Here is an 18,640-nt window from a genome sequence, read left to right on the forward strand (position 1 = left end):
AGCAGGAGGATTGTGTCATACCTGTCAGTCTAAAACCAGTGAGATCTAGGATATCTGGGATTTGTGAGCATCCAGAGAAGCGGAATAGGGACATACAAACAACCAGGTCTGTCTTATTTTCTATGGCTTCATTACCAGTTTCAGACTGCAGAACAAAGCATTTAAATGCTTTCAACAGGTCTATCCTCAGTGGCCAATTTACCAGCAGTTGAGTACAACATGATGTGACAAGTTAATTTATAGACAGTATGAATGGCTTCAACACCCTCAGAAGATAGTGTTAAAATAACCATTGCATTTGCTCATGGACGGCAACAAAACGGGGAGGTATATATTAGCACTTCTTACCCATAACACATTGTCCATGTTTCTTTTGTGCTTTGAAGGGGCTCTGCTTTCCCAAACACCCTAACTTAGCTTTTTCTCCCCCTCTAGAAATGATGGTTTTACTGGCTTCCATGTTCCTGTGCTAACTTTATCAGCAGAGCTCAAGAACTTTTTGACATTTATCTGGAAAATAAAGCTGCAGACTGTATCCAGCCTTTTGAATACTGGAAGCTCTTAACTGCTCCTGCAGGGCTGACAGTGGGGTTTCAAACCTTAAACGCTATATTCAGTGATTACAGCTTACTTTGTTGGGTACCCTGAAATTCTGTCCCTTAGCCACTCAGTTATGTAAAGAGAAATAATGAAATTTCAGTGCCAGTTTAATTTTGTTTCCATTTGCTTCAAAACTGCCTGTGGGTAATTTCATTTTATGATCCTTAGTTCTGAGAGTCTCACTTCCCTTCACCTCCAGTAAAAACATGTATAATATCAGATGCCCTGAGAGTTGGACTAATGTTAAATCTTTTGATACTGGCAATAATGTAGCAGATACTGTTCTTAACACATACATTGTTTTATGTAAAAACTTTCTGCAAAGTCAATTAATCAGGTGTCATAAGAATTCATTATATTAACCAGAAGTAGTCACTACTCCTTCACTGAGTTAGAGGCCCAAGTAGACATTATTTCTAGTACTGGAGCTACTGAGGGTAATTTAAGGAAAAAAATCACAAAAATTAGCTGCAAGTTCTGAAATCTTCAGCAAACCATGAAAATTAGTAATTATTCAAAGGTAGGCAAAGGGAGAATGTTGTAAGAATTATTGACGCGCTGGGGAGTACAGTACAGGAGCAAGTTGTTAATCTTTTTTTTCAGGCTTCCCGTATTAGGATTAAAGATTTCATAAACACGTAATATATTTTGGAAAGAACAATCTGCAAAGAACCAATGTGTTACTTAAGTAAAAATATTTCACAGAAAACAGAAACAATTAGTAATCTAAGAGGAAACGCTGAATATTATAGTAATGCAGTCTATTGCATAATCTAAATCTGAACTCATTGTTAGTCACATACAAAATTCTTGATTCCACTTAAAAACCAAAAAATAGAAGATTTTGTTTGATTGTCCCTACACTAGAAACTTTCCTTTAGAGACTTTTCACATTTGGGGCCAATTTAATTGAGAAGTTACAAATAGTTTTATTCTTGTTTTACAGCCGGGGAACACAAAGTTGGAGATGCACCAAAACATCCTGCAGGAGGTGATCAGCCTTTACCACCAGGACATGTCCAAGAACCAGCTGCTAGAACTGATCAAGTTCACCCTTGACCACTTGTGCCTCAACTTTATAGCATCTTTATTATTTGGGATGGTGGGGGGGTGGGGGGTGGGCAGGAAATCACAGTGAAACATGAACTTTCCAGTTTCTTCCCCAGAATGTGAAATCATTGGGAATGGTAAGAGATTAAGTATCAATCAGATCTGAGTCATAAATTAAATTAATTTTCTCTCCAGTGCATCAGTGAGAAACACAACAGGGGGATCAATTAGAGGCTATAATGGAGGGGGGAATTAAGGAAACTATTAATACTAAAGATGTGTGTATGGTCAGGGGACTGAGCTGTTGAACTCTTCTCTTACAAAAAGGGAGAAGATGTCTGCCATTCTGTGTTTAGGCATGAATTGGGATATTCTCAGGAGGAAGCAGGGACCTGGCCTGAATGTCAAGTTATGTCTAGTTTTATGTAGAAACTCTTTCCAGAAATGCTGAGAAGCAAAATATGGGGAAACAAAGACCATAGGTAAAGGCCTACCATTTCCAGCACTACCAAACCCTTTCTTCTTTGAGACCAAATAAAAATAAAACTTCTAATCCTTAATCACAGAAAATTTGCACTTTCTAAAATCCAAACACAGCAAATAATTATGTGGAACAGTGAATATTTTTCATGTTTACAGAAGCCTAAGAATTTCACTGTAAGCCTTCAAAAGGAATACTGTACTTCCGGTATATTGATCTGAACCGTCCTCCTTGCTGAGACTAATTCTGGGTAACAGTTGAATACTCAACTGGCTCTTGGGACAGTACTTTTGTCCCTGTTTCTTTCATCAGGTGCCAGCTGATCTCAAAATTGTGCATGCTATTAAGTAAGCTTTTTATGTTAATGGAAATATTGTGCAAAACAGAACAAGACTCATTGTCTTTTTCTGTACAGATTATCCTACCTCCTACGATAATATCAGATTTTTCAAAATGCACCACATGCTTCAGAAAGGTCTTCTCAGACATGAATCTTTGACTTGTTAAGAGTCTCACTATTAACTCTGATTAGTCTTTCAGCAGTTGGTGTAAGTTTATGAAGTGTCCTAAAACAGGGGTGCTACTTGATTGTATTATTTTGGTATCGATCCAGGATAGGTCCCTAATATTGTAAGCCAAAATTTTACAAAAGTAAGTTGCTTTTCCTGTGGGTTTTACTATAACGTTGAAAAGTTGTGTGGTTGTCCTTGCTTGTCATTCATTTCAGACTGAAGTATCCTGAAGTGTAAACCCTGTCTGGGTTATTTTGTTTGCTTGGTTTGTTGCAGTTTGTTTTAAAACATGGTGGATTGTTCTGATTGTATGATGCTGGCTTTGAACTGATACACACCTTGGCAAGCATCCTTGGCGTTTCCTTCCTGTTCTGTAGCTAACTACTCACAGTGTCATTGAAGGAGGTCATTTGGGTTTTAAGCAAAGAAACAGAAGCAAGCCTCTGTTACAGAAAGATGTTCCTTTCAGAATAAGACTTGGATATTTTAGCCAAACTCGAAAGACAGGAGGCAATTACTAACATTTTGTATTGACATTTGGGAAGTTTCTTACTTTTAAGAACTTTGATTGATAAAAGCTAGGTGTATTCCTTCCATGTTTAAAACTTCTTTCATCAGGCCTGAGCATATTCTTGTTCTCCACACAATATAAAATTCACTATGGGAACAGATTAGGTTTCCTTGTCTGTTTCACCTTGTTAGTTGTCATGTCATTAGATCACTCAAACAATTGGACTTTTTGCCTTTTCCTTTTTTTTTCCCTCTACGCAAGTGGTTAACGTTTTAATTTAGTTTCCAAAACCAGTGTCTCCACTGTTTGTCATTTGCATGCGATTCTAACATCAGTTTGATTATGTCTTTGTCAGGAGACTAAAATACTTTCCAACAACTTCATCTGTTTGCTAAGAGGCCCAGACATAGTTACAGCTACATCCAGACTAACAGAGTTTTTCACTGCACAGCCCTGTCTTTGGATTTGTAGCCTAATAATGGGTAACAGAATGAGGAGGGAAATAAAGAGGGAATTATTCAAATGTCATGGAAAAGGTGAGGGAATTTTTTTTTTACTATTCCTCCCATCCCATGTGAAAGTTTACAGAGGACAAATGATAACAGCCACAGATGTTTGTAAAGTATCAAGGACTGAAATCTTTGGCATAAAGGCATTTCTACCATGTAAATCATTCCTTTGGGCTACACCTGCCTCCTAACAAATGTCATTAGATGTAATGACATGCTTTGTAATGTAATGCTCAAGCTTTGGTTTCAGTGCAACCTCTCACATTTTGATTGTAAGATTGTGACTCTCCCTGCTGTTGGAGATGGGCATTATATCCCCCTTACGCCGTTTACTTTGAAACATCCAGAGTTTTACAAAGAGCTGTTGTAACTTGGGTGCTGAACTCAGCTTCTGCTCGCCACGGTGTAATGAGTGCCAGTGGTGACTCTGAGGAAGCTGCTTGTGAGAAGCCAGAGTTTTCACTTGTTCATCATGAGTTAGCATTAGCGAAAGTTCCTCATTTAGCATTTCAGCTAGCCACTGAGGTGTGTGTGTTCAGTGTAAAACAGCACGCACCTTTCCTTCAGTTGCTATCCAATTCCTAAATGCTGTTCTTGTCAGTGTTAAATTAATTAATACGCTTGCAGTTTAGCAATATACTACAGACTTTGTCCATATTTAAAGTGGAAACAGGCAGGTTTTTAAACCTTAAATTGGTGATTGGGTTTATCTCTAACAATAATCAAGGTTTAGTCAAATTGGCAGTTATTTGCCCTAAATTATGTGGAAGTCAGAGCCTCAGTCCTCAGTAATGCTCAAGTTGGCAAACTCCTACTGAACACGTCTTAAGTTTGTTGCCTAAATGTTTTTCAGGTGAAAGCCAAAATTAGAACTTCATGCTCATTCACCGAATTCAAAAATCTCATATGCATGGGTACCTGTATCACATGTCCACGAAGACAGCAAGGACTGGGTTGATGTTCTTCCAAAACATGGTCTGTCAGATCTGGTCTATTGACAGACAGTGTTCACCCGATACTGTCCATCTCCTCCTCCCCTGCAGAGGAAGGGTATCATTCTTCAGGCCCAGGCCTAGAAGAGGTCTCCATCTGAGTATAATAAAGTCACCAAACTACTTTTGTTGAGCAATTTTGAAGTGTGATTTAGGTAAGAGCTATCTCACTGTGAGGAACATCTGCCTTAGAGGTTATGCAGTGTGCTGAAGTCATGTTTGTACATGAAATATTTAGCAGATTTGTTGCTTTTTAATGTGCTTATTTTCAATGCTGGTGTCTTCTTTTAATTGGGTTCTCTCTTCCATTAAAGAGACTAAAGGTATTTAGCCACTAAAAGCATGTTTTCTGCCATAGTACTGATTTCTCAGGAGCTTTTCAAAGTTGAAAAGAACTTATTAAACTATGCTTACAGCTAGGTGAGGAAGCGAAAAGCTATAATTATAGATAAATAAGAGACTGGAATATCATGGGCACCACTGCTTTCACCTGTATTCTGCTTTGCATTTAGGAGGTGATTACAATTCCAAGACAAAGATGCAGAAATTTGGTCTTGTCCTTGGCTGGGATTTCGGTAGGAAGATGGAGGGGTAAGATTTGGTCAATGTTGTACAAATTCACATCCTTCAGTGCAATATATGTAGGAAAAAAAAAAAGAAAAAAAAAGCCCTGCTCTGTACTTTGTATAGATTAGTTTTTAACTGGATTAAACTGAAACTCAGCACAGTGACAGACGTCTAGCGTTTTATTCTAAGCGGGTGGGAAAAGGCAGGCTTAGATCTTGTATATATGCACGACTTTGTATTTCTGTGTAGAGGCTCTTCCTGTTTGCCCTCCACTTTTTTGCTTTCTGGGAAGATGTGAAGTTCTTTCTTAGCACCAGCTGCCTCACTGCAATAGCTATTCACTAATTAGGTACTCGAGTGCTCAATTTTTCTATAATCATAAAAATGTAAAACCAGCTAATTGAAATGCTACTGCAACAGCATTACAAACTCTTTGACAATGCCACATGCTTCCCTAAATTGTTCAAATTCAAACCAGAAATCACCAAGAAGGTGAAGCACCCACAGGTTTAGTAACAGATTTTTCTATAGGTTGCTTTCTCTGTTGCTTACAGATCTTCCCTTCAAAGCCAGCTGTCAGCCATTTCAGGGGCTCAGAATGGCTGTGGCAATGTGTTTCCTGGGGAGATCCACAGGACATCATGCCATATCCAGCCACATTAGACTTACCGATTTTGTAAAAAGGTATCTTAAGAAAAATTCGATGTATGGTGGCATTTTGCAGAGAAATGAAGCTCTGACCTATGGATTGTCCTTTGGTAATTTATGCAGAAGTAGATAGCAGGTGCCAGGAGCTGTCCCTGAGGTTGGCCCCAAAAGTACTTTCTTGTTTACATCCTCAAATGTTACTGAAATGAGCAGGTAGTTGTACCAAGGTAATGAAATGAGAGTCCCATATGAAAATACAGTAACACTCACTAGTTTAGTTACTTTTCTAAAAATGGTAGGGTTCTTTTTACATAATGGGAAATAGGGAGCTAGCTTGAGTTCTCTTTATTTACACATCCGCAGATAGCAAATACCAAAACCACCTACAGTTACCCTGATGTTTTCTAATGCCTTGAAAGCTGTGCTTGCCAGAATTACTTTGTATCCAATAGAACACCGTTTATAATTCTACTACCCAATACTATGCTAAATTCTGAGGCCAGCAAGTATGCAGGCTATTAAATACAATATCAATGAGGCAAAGGAATTTTTTTTCCAGAGATACTCAAGTTTCTATATCTGGTGTATTTTCCAGTGACAGATGCAGGGATAGAGCAGCACTACAAAGTTGATCTCCGTTCCTTGCACCTTTTCCATCAATTCAAGCAGCTGTTAGTCAGAGCGACTGCAGAGCGACTGCTGCTCCGTCCCTGTTGCAAACAATTTGTGTTTATGCAAACATGCATTTCCTTAACACACAGTAGCTCACAGCTGGTGTCTTCTAAGAAACTGCCATAGAGCCATTTCTGTATTACAGAAGTGATAGTGCATACAATACAGAGTTTCCCCTCTAATAGCCCATTTCACACCCTCTCCCGCTAGCTTATCATTGCTCTTCATACTACATTGAGAAGAGGACTTCAGTTTTTGTGCTCCCTGTCAACAGTGACAGTGGAGGAAGTAGGATGGATGTGCGGGCAACCCTCCACATGCTACCCCACTGCACAAATTGAGAGCCCATCTAGGGGAGGACGAGTTACTCAACCACGGAGCAGAGTCCTATGCAAACTTGCATGTATGGAAATTTCCAGTCACAGAAAGACACTGGATACTGCAGTAGCAATGAGTGAAGTTCCTGAGCCCACACCTATTCTAAAGGCTGTGCAGACCTTGCCAGCGCATTTGGTACCATGGAGAAGTGATGCAACATCTGTTGTAACACATGATTTTTTTCACATAATAAGCACATACAGTTGCATACTGTTTCTTCACTAGAGGGAGTCTAAGACCAGGATTACGAAGTGCTTTTAAAAGCTAATTAAGAAGCAGAGGGGTAGCATAATAAAATAGGATGTTGAAAACTGAATGATCCCTCAAAAGCCAAACAACAGCTGCCATGTTTCAAAAGAGCTTTTTTTTTTCTTTTACAAGAATGCATTTCTTTCTTTGTGCTGTTTCCTTTTGAAGAGGCCCTGAAAGTACAAATGAGCACTAAACTAATGGTGCTGTTCCTGAATGTACATACCTTTGTGCCATGAATGATCTCCAAATAGAGTATACCACAACTGGATAACAACAATATGAGAATCAGCTGATATTTAAAAACCCAAGATACTGACCAGGAAAAGATGCCATTTACATTTATAGCGGGAAACCATAGTCCTCCTAGAGTAGGATCCTACATGTTAGACAGTGAAGCAAAAAAGGCAATGCTGCGCTATTTCTGACAAATATACAGCTGGAGGAAACAGGATTATACAGATGCCAACTCTCTGTTATTCCTGATACTGCTCAAGGAACGGCTTCTTTGGAGGTAGCTGGTAAATTATTTTATATTAGCTTTTTTCCCAGGAATTCTAAAGGTTAAAATTGCACATAGCGGGGCCAGCTTAGGGATCAGCCTCTGAAGCTCCCAGGGAAGCACGATCACCAATGAATAGCCAAGGAAACTGATAAAAATCATTATGTTAAATGGGAGAACTGGGATAAAGGAATAGGGTGTTATCAAGACACACCTTCAGCTTTTGGTCAGGGATTCCCTGTATCTCTAGTTTAATTGTCTGTGTTCAGTGTTATGCTGCTTACTACACATAAAGCCATGGCTCGTTTTCAGCTATAATAATTCTATAATTCTTAGTCTAAATACCCTCTTTCTATGCATTTTATTTTTTAGCAAGGTAAGAGGAAAGTTAAGTGCTTTAAGTATTCCCTTATTTGTGTTCACTGAGTATTATAAAATTATCAAGAACTTAATGAATCACATATGCTATTCATAGTCTAAATAAGTGTGTTTGCAATACTCAGACATGAAAAATAACCAGCCAGTCATCTGTCCTGATGGGTAGATTCAGTTCAATCTACAGGTAATTACAGTATCATCAGAATAGTCTTTATTAATTTATCTATCAATTATTTACAGGTCCCAAGTTGCAATTTAGTTGGCTCAGTTTTTGAATTAACAGCTGCCTGTATTTTGGTTGGACTGATTGCTTTCCTGTACATTAAGCACTATAAACCACCTATGTGGTTTCAAGTGTCTAAATTTCTATTTTGATTGTATTAGAATTTCTATATTGAAAACTCTTTTTGCCGATGATTTTATTCTAAGGCTAATGGGAGGAACGAGCGACTACAGCCAGCACTGGAATACTCCTTACCACTATTGTGATCTTCAGTGACTGCTCCCAATGCTCACGTGCTTTTCCCATTTGCTTAAAAGCAGTGTTTTTCTTTGGTACTTTGGTGGCACTGCAGACCTGTTTGGCTGCAGTCAGGTTGGATCCCACAACTGTCTTAACTGCCCACACGGCACCAGCCTCACTGAGGGCAGGGGATCACCAGTCGGCATCATATCCATTTGGTCTCTGCCAACTTATATATATATATATATGCTTTGTCATAGCTCGTCTGTAAATCTAGGCATGTCCTGTTTCAGATTGTCCCTTGGGCTACTCAGGACAAAGCCAGGGTTGCACCAGTGTTGCGCCAAGTATACACAAAGCATTTTCTAAAATTTATTAAAAAAAACAACCTCACAACCAAACAACCAAATTGCAACATAATAATTATGAAATAGGGAAAAAGTAGTGCTGCAATTAGCTGCACGAGTTCATGTAGTGCCACAAAGGACTAACGGAAAGGGTGCAGTTGGACTCAAAGTGGCTAATACGCATCGTCCTGCTCACGCCTGGTGTGCATGTGTCGTAAGCAGAACTTCAAAGTGGTAATGCCCAACTGCTTGATGATACAGTTTCTTCATTATTAAAAAGAAAGAGTGACAAACCTAGGCATCTAAATAACCCTTTTGCAAACAAATTCACATGGAAGAAACTTTACAAGCTGGCTTGACTGTACAGTCACATATCAGGTAATAGTGGTGGACTAAACATTATTTAAATAATTGCAGCTTTCCAATCAAGATAATTGTATGTTTTAAGCAATAAAGCAACAAAATGTTTTTATGCACTATCACAGTATAGTATCTAATCCTTTGTAAAGTGAGGAACCAACTCGTGTTTATGAGTTGAAAAAAATAAAAGCCAACTCAAGCTTCTTTTAGGCAGCCATTTGCACTGTGTAAATGCAGCTCACTTCTCACATAGCTGTTCTGCTCGGTGCATGGCTCCTCATCACTGTCCAACGCCTGGGGCAAGCTCCTGGGGCAGCTCCTGCCACTGGCTTCTCAGCACTCCCACACCTGGAGGGAAAGGGAGTCACCTGCCCACAGCTGGCAAGGAAGAGGGCAGCTCCTGCCACATCTCCAAGGGCAGCAGGGAGGGTCCTTCTGGCCCAGCATTGCCTGCCCAGACAGACGCAAGGGAGAAGCAAGCCGTGTACCCTCCCAGCCCCTCCTGATAGCATGCACACTGCTGGCTGTATGTAGCTCATGCAGGAGAGAACAACTAACATCCATTTCTTCTTTTTTTTTTTTTTTTTCTTTTTTAAATTGACTGTACATCTAGAAACAAATGTCCCTTTTGTGCCTTACAGTTCCTCAAAAAATACTAGCATTCAAAGGAAGCATAGAAATGAAGCATTTGGAAGAAGCTATTTTGGATCACCAGATTGTGGGCCTTCATCCCAAACCATTGACACTAAACTTTTTAATCTGAAGTATACATGAGAGAAAGGTACAGATTGTCTTCTGGTAACACACAATGTAATGCTGCAAGAGAAGGACCAGGAGGATCTGATCTGAAAGCCTTTCAGTTTCAGGTGCACTTAGAAGAGAATGGCACTCCACACGCTGTTCAGGTTTCTCCAAATGCATGCGAGCATGACAGGGCAGAGCCTTCCCTCAAAATCATTTACGACAGTTAAGCGCACCCTCTTGGGTGGACACCACCACCGACTGTCATAGGTAAGAAAACTGCTTTGCCATGCAGTGAGTTTAATTTCTGGAAGACAGCAGCTGTCTGGATTTACGGTTGGTAGGGCTACAGCTGGTGCTAAACCAGATAATTTTACAAAGAAAGTGTGCACTTCAGGGCTCCCAAAGTTTCATCTCACTGTTACAAGGACGGGTGTTCTTTGTCTCCAGAGCTGTGACAGTCATTTCTTCTAACTCAGACACACTCACATGAATACACAGTTATTCCTATGTGCTCACACAGAAATGCTGTTAGTGATACTGTATATTTTCTCCAAATAGCTGCCTTAACCACTGCACTCGGTTCTCCAACAGCTGGTCATTTCCCTCACAGGCCCTCAGGAACTGTGAGGGTGCAAAGCATTTCTCTGTATCTTATGTAAGGTGTCTGAAAACCATTTCCAGAGAAGGCACGTTCTCTTCACAGAAGGCAGCTTAATCTCTCAAACACTGTTGGTCATAGCCACCGAATCTCTCTAACTGGGAAAGCAAATACCCTTCAAACACATCTTTGGTTTTTCTTCAGAGGAATGTCACACCTGTATAGGGTGCAGCTGTGAAACCCATCCCTCCCCAGCCCTTTTCTTTTTGCCCGTGTTTGCCTAAAACCCTTCCAGCATGGGTTTCTCTGGGGGTCATGGTGCTCAGTATCTGGGGGAGGGGACAGCCCCGATCAGCACTTTGCGGTGCTGTATCGTATCTTGGTAAAATTTAAAGAAATATGATTATTTGCTTTTTAACCCTACCAGCACAGGATGCAGTGCAATGTTTAACAGAGATGCGAACTGCTGGGGAGGTGTTCACTTTAACCTGCAAAGCCCACTCCTTCTTTCCCGAAGGAATTGAACTCTTCAGGTGTAGATGATGAGTAGCTCTCAGAACAATCCTTCACAGATGCTGAAGTTAAAAACAAAGGGTCTCTTGCTGATGGAGACAAAACCGTATTGCAAAACCAAATTCCGTTTACACAGCCACACAGTGCAGTTCACTGCTTACATTACACATTCAAAGAGTGCTACAAGGAAATGCTGATCTCTTCATTTACAAGGTGACTCTTTTATCCTTTGTTCTTTGGGCAGTATGTTTATGCTTTCCTCTTTGGTCCACTTGAAAACATCTGGAGAGGACACACTGCCTTTAAACGTATGTTAGCTCTACCTCGAGTCAGGTATGGACATGCCAGAAGAAGAGAGTTTTGGGAGGGCTGAACCTAAGGAGCAACAAAAGTACTGATCCTGATAAGATTTCACAAGCTTCATCACAAACTATCTTAATAAAATATTTTAAAAAAACCCCAACAAACCTACCCAGATCTGACTGTTTGTCCCAATGTGAGACACCTACATAGCATTGCACTTGCAAACCGATGTCTGCAAAAGAAAGGAAAATGTTCCAGATAGAGATCTAAATCCAGCTTGAGGTCTACATTCAGCTTGAGAAACAGAGCTAGCTGAAGAATTTCAGAGTGTCCACAGCACCTGTATTCCTGCCTACCCTACTAGAAATCAGGCAGCCTGATCTGTTGAGCAGGGAGGTTTCAAGAAACAAACAATCACCCCCCCCACCCCCCCACCCCCCAAAAAAAAAAAAAAAAAAAAGAATAGTTCTCACAGTTCATGAAGAATTTTTTCTGAGGAAGTATTTTTTGATAAGATGACACTGATGTTTTACAAGAAAGTGAATAAATGGTTCCCACAGCAGAGAAACCGCTAGCACTCCATAATTCACCACCTTTTAAATTGCTCTGTTGTAGCTGTTTCAGGGACTGTGAGAAGGACTAGCAAGGAGAAGCTGGGAACTTCATAAACCCGGGAAAAATAACAAAATATATAATTATGTGTTACATTTGTTATAGAAGCCCTGTAGCTGCAGAAGTGCTAATTTATTATAAATAAGTACATTTTCATATCCAGAGGACTACGAGTTCATTGTGTTTAAGCTGTTAAAAGAACATTATTTCTCGTACTGATTGTATTCCTTGCTGAGACTGGATCCCTCTTGCTTCTTGTATAAATAGCCAAATATATAAATACCAAGGCTATAAAGACATAAATAACCAAGTTTCTTTGATCTCCTTTTCAGGTCCTTATCTGCTTATCTAGCATTAGCAAATACTGTATCATCTCCCTGAGTCTCTGTGTAGAGTAAGTGATTTTTGCCCTGAAGAGATTTAAATGCAGTGGTTACTGGAGGAGGATATAATCAAGGATAATGTCAGAAAAGAGCTACGGGGCCACTCAGGCGACTGCTTTTACGTACAGTATGTGCTTCAGACCATACCTACAGCTTTCATGTTTGCCAAAAAAATTGCTTTCAAAATAATGTACAAAGCCTGGAGAAACCCATCACAAAAGAGGTATTTCTAAAGCTTCCAGGTATGTATAATACATCTATGGTCCCTTTCGCTTAAAGGGCAGTACAGAGCACTATTTGATGTAACTTGAGGGGGATGGAAATAATTTTGTTTCAGGTGTACAGAGTCCTTTGGGACAGGAAGGTATAACTTATGAGTCACTGTGCAAGCCCCAGGAGACTCTGGCTGTAGCTTTCAGTTGAATTAGTCCACACAGTGCTCCAGTAGATATATTCATCTGGCATGTTATTTATGCTACTGAGAGTCTCTACAGAAGTCCCAACAAACTGGTATAAACAAAGGTTGAATTTAACTTGAGTTTTTGCTTTCTTCAAATTGTTTTATTTTAAGTGAGTGATGAGTGTTCTATTCCCCACTATGAAAGTTGCTAAAAATAAAGTGGCTGGTAAAAAACATCAAAGCCAGAAATTGAGGTTCTGTTGTCTTGAATTCAGCCATTCCACCACCAGTTTGTTTTCCAGGAGATATCACATCTGACAGGAGCAATTTCACTTTCCCTCTCTACTCTCAACCACAAGATGTAATTGTATATTTACCCTGCTGTGAAATTCTAGTGATGAGAAAACAATATAGATCTTAGATTTCATACTTGAGGAGTGTTAGCATCCATCCCTTGTGGGGGGTTTACGTCTTAACTAATTTGTCCTCCAACTATAGCTCTTCTCTTACTTTGTAGCGAGGTAACAATATTTTAGTTGGTGGAACTGATAATGAACGGGCTGCAAACAGCCTGCTCAAGACAAGTGCTAACTATCGTGTTGATAGGACTCATACTTTGGTCTTACTCCTGCTGCCAGAAAAAAACCCACACCCCTTAAAAAAAAGAGCAATTTTTCTTTCTTTTAATATATGTAGTATGACACACTATGTATGTATATATAAAGTGCAGTGTCTGTATTACTGAGCCCAGGTACAGAGCAGCAGGCGTATACTTTTTTTCTGTTGCAATTTTCTTCTGTAATAAACCACTCTCGGTTCAGTGTCCCAGGAGTATTCTACTGCAGCAGCTTTTTAATGGAAGACTTTCTCTGTTACTTTAGCAAAGTCCTCTGTTGTCTCCAAGGTAAGAGAAATTCCTACACAAACCACAGTCAACAAGACTGTCTGTCTTTAACTTCCCATATCAAATTTTGTACCTGACAACATCAAGCACTACATGTATGTATCAGAGCCACAAAGACCAGACAGTTACCTGAAGCCAACCAAGTAAACAAACTAGAATTGGAGAAAATAGATTAAATGTTTGTATCAGCAAACTACAGTTGTCTCCAAAGGCATCTGACAGTATTAAACTACTAAGATGCGAGGTTTTTCATCCAGCAACCCAACACTGCATAGAACAAGCCTTTCAACTCGACCTTGCAGGTAAACTCTATTGTTTTATTGTTGTTTGTTATTTCTTAGAAGTTAGTTTAAATTTGGATACTAGTTTGCAAATACTCACACTTCTTTTAGTGTGGCTGGAAAATGGAATAAGACATCCCACAAACTTATTGGAGTCTTACCTAAAGAAGGTTATAACTTTAAGGGAGTATTTCTGTGTGTCAGAAAAATGTGGAAATTATCAAATTTTCCATCCCACAGTTATGCACTGAATGAGCTACAGCTACACTGTGAACTGTAAAAATGACCTAACAGAACTTCCCCCCTATGATTCACTAAGGATCAAATCAAACTTCTCAACTAATGCTCATCAGTTTGGTTTTGGTTCTTTTTTTGTATTTAAACTGTTAAAAAAAAAAAAAAATGAAGTACAAGTGCCAGCACACCGTTTTAGTCAGGCATTCTGTGAACTTCATCCAGATTTTTTTTTAAAGTCAGTAAGAACACACCGGTTGAATTTAGCACACTTTGGTAGTTTCTCCAAGAGTCAATGTGAAAACCAGTGATGACTGAATATTGAGTAATGACAACACGCTACCAACAATTTTGTGGACTGGTGTAAATTTGGCAATATGTTTTAATGCAAGATTGTGGATTTTCATATGGATGCATTAACTCTACGATACATCAGTATAAGATTATTACTATCATAAATACTTTTATTTCTTCTACAAAGTAGAAGAACCTAACAGGGCTACTAATAAACTGTCTCTGACTGCAAGTCAGAGCCACACAGAACATCTTAAGTATTAGTTTTAAAGCAGAACAAAACTATAAAGGCCGTTCTGATAACAACATTCCTGGGCATGATTCTTGCCTCACCAGGTGAACATCTCTGGAAGGTATGGCAAATGAAGGATGGCTTATGCAGCAGCTGCACACCCCTATATCTCCTACAGGACTCCAGGTGGAGAATTAGCAATACGTGTGTAAAAGGGGAAGAAACGCAGGGTGCATATTGTCCACCACCACCAAAGGAGCTGTCTTCAAGATAATACTAGTAGTTGTTAAACAAAGGTTTTATTTTTAGTTTTGTTTCTTTTAAAAATGGATGTCACCTGAAGGAGGCAGCAAGAGATCTCTGACAGTCCAGACAGAGGTTCACAGAGAAGGTTTTTAGGCATACAACAGTTACACATTGGGTCACCTCAAGGCCAAGTCCAAACAAGGAGAATAAGCAGGCAGGGAGTCTTGTACTTATACTAGTCTCTTCAGGTAGTTATTTAATGTTATGGAACATCAGCGAAAAGTAAAAATTGCAGTTTTACTAGTAGAACACAAACCACTCGGGCAACATAACACATTTATGGAGTGGCTTTGGTGCCAAGACCTTTATCCTCTTCTCTCTGAAAACATAAAATCAAAGATTCTGGTTCATCTAGCCAAGAAGCAGTTCCCACTTTGAAGATAAAAGGCTAGCATGGATGTGGCACTTCAGTGCTGCGTATCTGGAAGGAACAGAAACAGGGTGAGTTTAGTTGCCAGGTTTAAGGGACTATTCCCAACTGAGGAGGAAGCAGAAAATAAGGACTATGAGGACTGATCTGATTTCATCTCCTGTGTAACTTGCAAAGCAGAAAAGCAGAGCGAAGAATGTAGGATCAGATGTGAGGTTCCTAGTGAATATGAAACTTTTGAGGAAACCTATATTTTAAGACTCAGTAGAGCTCCCCTTAACAAAGGAAACAGACTCAGTGAAAACAGATCTGCACATAACAGTAGAAACACCTGTGATACCATTGAACTATCTTGAATGGTAGTACTATAATTTAAGAGTTCTGACTGTGGGTCAAAGGGCTATGCCATGCTGTGGAACTTTCTGTTTTTCTCCTTAAGCAGATGCTGTTCAAGAACACAAAAGAAGTGACGTATTTCTCAGGCTATGTACAGTAACGAACAAAATAAGTAGGAAAAAAATCCAATAAAGGAATAACAACTTTGCTGCAATTAAAAGAACAAAACACGAAAGAGCAACATTTCAAATGTAAACCTTAAATGTCACTATCAAATGCATCCATTTAGTAAAGCAGGTAGATTCTGAGTGTAAAGATTTCAGCTACGGATGTCTAGACAACACTTGATAGAGGAAATCTGTGAGAAAATAATGGCTACTTTCTACAGAGACATTTCTAAAGATAGATACTGCCTTTGGAAAAATACCTGTTTACTGCCTATAATTCTAGATAAATTCCTAGCAAGCATGAGCTTTCTGTGGCTGGCGAAGCCAGCCATTAGTTCTTCCAAATCAAGCCACCCTCACGTATTCAGTGATCAGCACGCCCACAGAGTGCTAGTCATCTTCTCAAACATTGCTGGGGATGGCTGCACAGGGCAGCTCCTTTACCCTCAGGGTCAAAATCTACTGTCATTTTACATTAGGAAGCTGCTCTCTGGGCACTCTGCTCCAACAAAATCCATACATTTTGCAAGAACACACCAATCGTCCTGCTCTTCTTTTCCACCCATCCAATGAAAGAAGCATTATCTTGCTAACTTTTTTTAGAGTAGAGCTAACTAAATTGAAATAATGCATCTGGGGCAAAGACAGGGTATAGAAAATGTCCTCCTTACTTGTATGCACCCACCAGGAAACAGCAAGAAATTAGAATCACAGAACCATTTAGGTTGGAAAAGACCCTTCAGATCATCAAGTCCAATAACTATATCTCCAAATACAAACCTAACACTGTTGAGTCCACCTCTAAACCATGTCCGTAAGTGCCACATCTACACACCTTTTAAATACCTCCAGGGACAGGGTCTCAACCACTTCCCTGGGTAGCCTGTTCCAGTGCTTGACCACCTTTCCAGTGAAGAAGTTTTTCCTAACAGACAGTCTAAACCTCCCTTGGCACAACTTGAGGCTGTTTCCTCTTGTCCTGTTGGTTTTTATTTGGGAGAAAAGACTGACACTCATCTCACTACAACCTTCTTTCCAGTATGTGACAAACAGTGCAGGCTGATCTCAGACCATGACATAAACATTCAAGTCATTCAAACCCCTCAGCATATAGAATTACACAATATGCACATGGGCCATATTGTCTCATACTAAAGAAAAAGAGACAAATCAAGATTTTTACTCACAAGGCACAGGAAGAGGTTCCCAAGAGATACCGAAGCAGAAGGAGACTTTTAACTTAAAACATAGGAAACAGCATTACTGTTGCCACAAAAGCACCATCAGGGACTATCTGGGTCAGCTGCCCACCCCATTAACCTAATGGTGCCCAGCCCTGAGATGGAAATCCTGGTGCTAATGAACTCCCTGGCAAGGCTGGATTTAAAGGCCCAGGATTTAACACGGGGACCTGATTTGAAGCTCACTGAAGGCAAGGGCTCCTACTGCTAGCATTGATGCTTGCTTTCAATCTCTATGCCTCAGCTCTGCTCAGGAATAACATTATTGTGACTATAATGACAATAATGCTATTTATACACTGTGCCTACCCTCTCTTGAGCAGAGAAAACATAAATGCAAAGCAATGAACAGGTATTTGCTACTTAAAACAGCAAATGAACAAAAAACACCCTGGGAAGGAAAAGTGCGGCTCTCACCTACTGCTATAGCACATGGCAGCCCTGCTCCCAGCTCAGGATCTTGCCACCCTTACAGCAGCAGGGGAAGAGGGATGGGATGGGGTGCTCAATGCCTGCTGCCAGGGCAGGTGCCAGCTCCTGTGAGAGGAGAAGAGACACAATCCGCTGTGGGGTCCCTCCAGCTCAGATGGAATTGCTTATTTAAGGCTGCTTAGCTTTGCAGTAAGGGAGCTGCTTAGGAAACTTCTCACAGTTGCTATCTACATTTAAACTCAGTAAGTCCACCAGGCACAAAGGTTGACAGGGGAAAATTGTGAAAAGGGGCTGTGGGTTTTGATTTTCGAAAATCACTTTTAAACTGAGTCATTCCCGTGTGATGATTCTTTAAAGTCACACTATGTATTAAAATAGGGGCATAAGCCATAAAAACATGCAGCATACGTCCTCTGTAGGCACCCAGCAGTGCTGAGAGCAGGATGGAGGCAGCAGTATCTGCAGCCTCTCAAGAATGTCTTCTGCTCTTTTAATAGTTCTCCTTGGGGAGGTGTGGAGGTTTGTATCACATATCTTTCTCCTGTTGCTGAATCAAAAATAGTACACTGAGTCATTTGTTACAGGCAGTTAAGACAGTCACCAGCCATGTTAAGCGCACATCCCACCACCCGCTCTGGTCCACCTTACCCAAGGCCACCTTCACACAAGGGTCTTCTCACCTCAAACAGCAGCTTTGATTCAGTAAGGTCGGCAGCACCGACTAAATCCCTTTCTGCTGTGGCACATGCTTTCAGTAGGTTGGCAGATTACATCCTTTGATCCAAAAATCTAATGAAATAGGTGGGACTTTTCTACTCCCTTCCAGGAGCCTTGGGTCAGGGATGTTGGGTTTGAGATGTCTGCCTTGGAAGGGGGCAGCTGGCCCTGGCTAAATGCGGGGCCCATGGGAACATGCATTGCAAAGAGCATTGACCCTGCCCGTTTTCCGTGACACCACCAGTATGACTTTGAGAGTAAGGTGTAACCAGGGAGGCTAAAATGCAGTGATTTTGAACCTTCTCTTCTCCCTTAACCCTAACCTGAAGAGCTAAACCTCTTTCCCTTCCACAG

The 18,640-nt window shown here is 40.3% G+C and overlaps 1 protein-coding gene across 2 annotated transcripts in view; it reads left to right on the forward strand.

Moving 5' to 3' along the window:
• Positions 1-5,386, forward strand: part of NUCB2 (nucleobindin 2) — a 31,090-nt gene extending 25,704 nt beyond the window's left edge. For both annotated transcript variants that reach the window (XM_055721955.1, XM_055721956.1), the window contains exon 13: positions 1,547-5,386. In XM_055721955.1, coding sequence (XP_055577930.1) covers positions 1,547-1,659 — 113 coding nt within the window. In that variant the 3' untranslated portion in view covers positions 1,660-5,386. The remainder of the gene's footprint in view (positions 1-1,546) is intronic.
• Positions 5,387-18,640: the final 13,254 nt, after the last annotated feature.

The sequence above is a fragment of the Falco cherrug genome, chromosome 10, assembly GCF_023634085.1.
Source record: "Falco cherrug isolate bFalChe1 chromosome 10, bFalChe1.pri, whole genome shotgun sequence".
Taxonomy (NCBI): Eukaryota; Metazoa; Chordata; class Aves; order Falconiformes; family Falconidae; genus Falco; species Falco cherrug.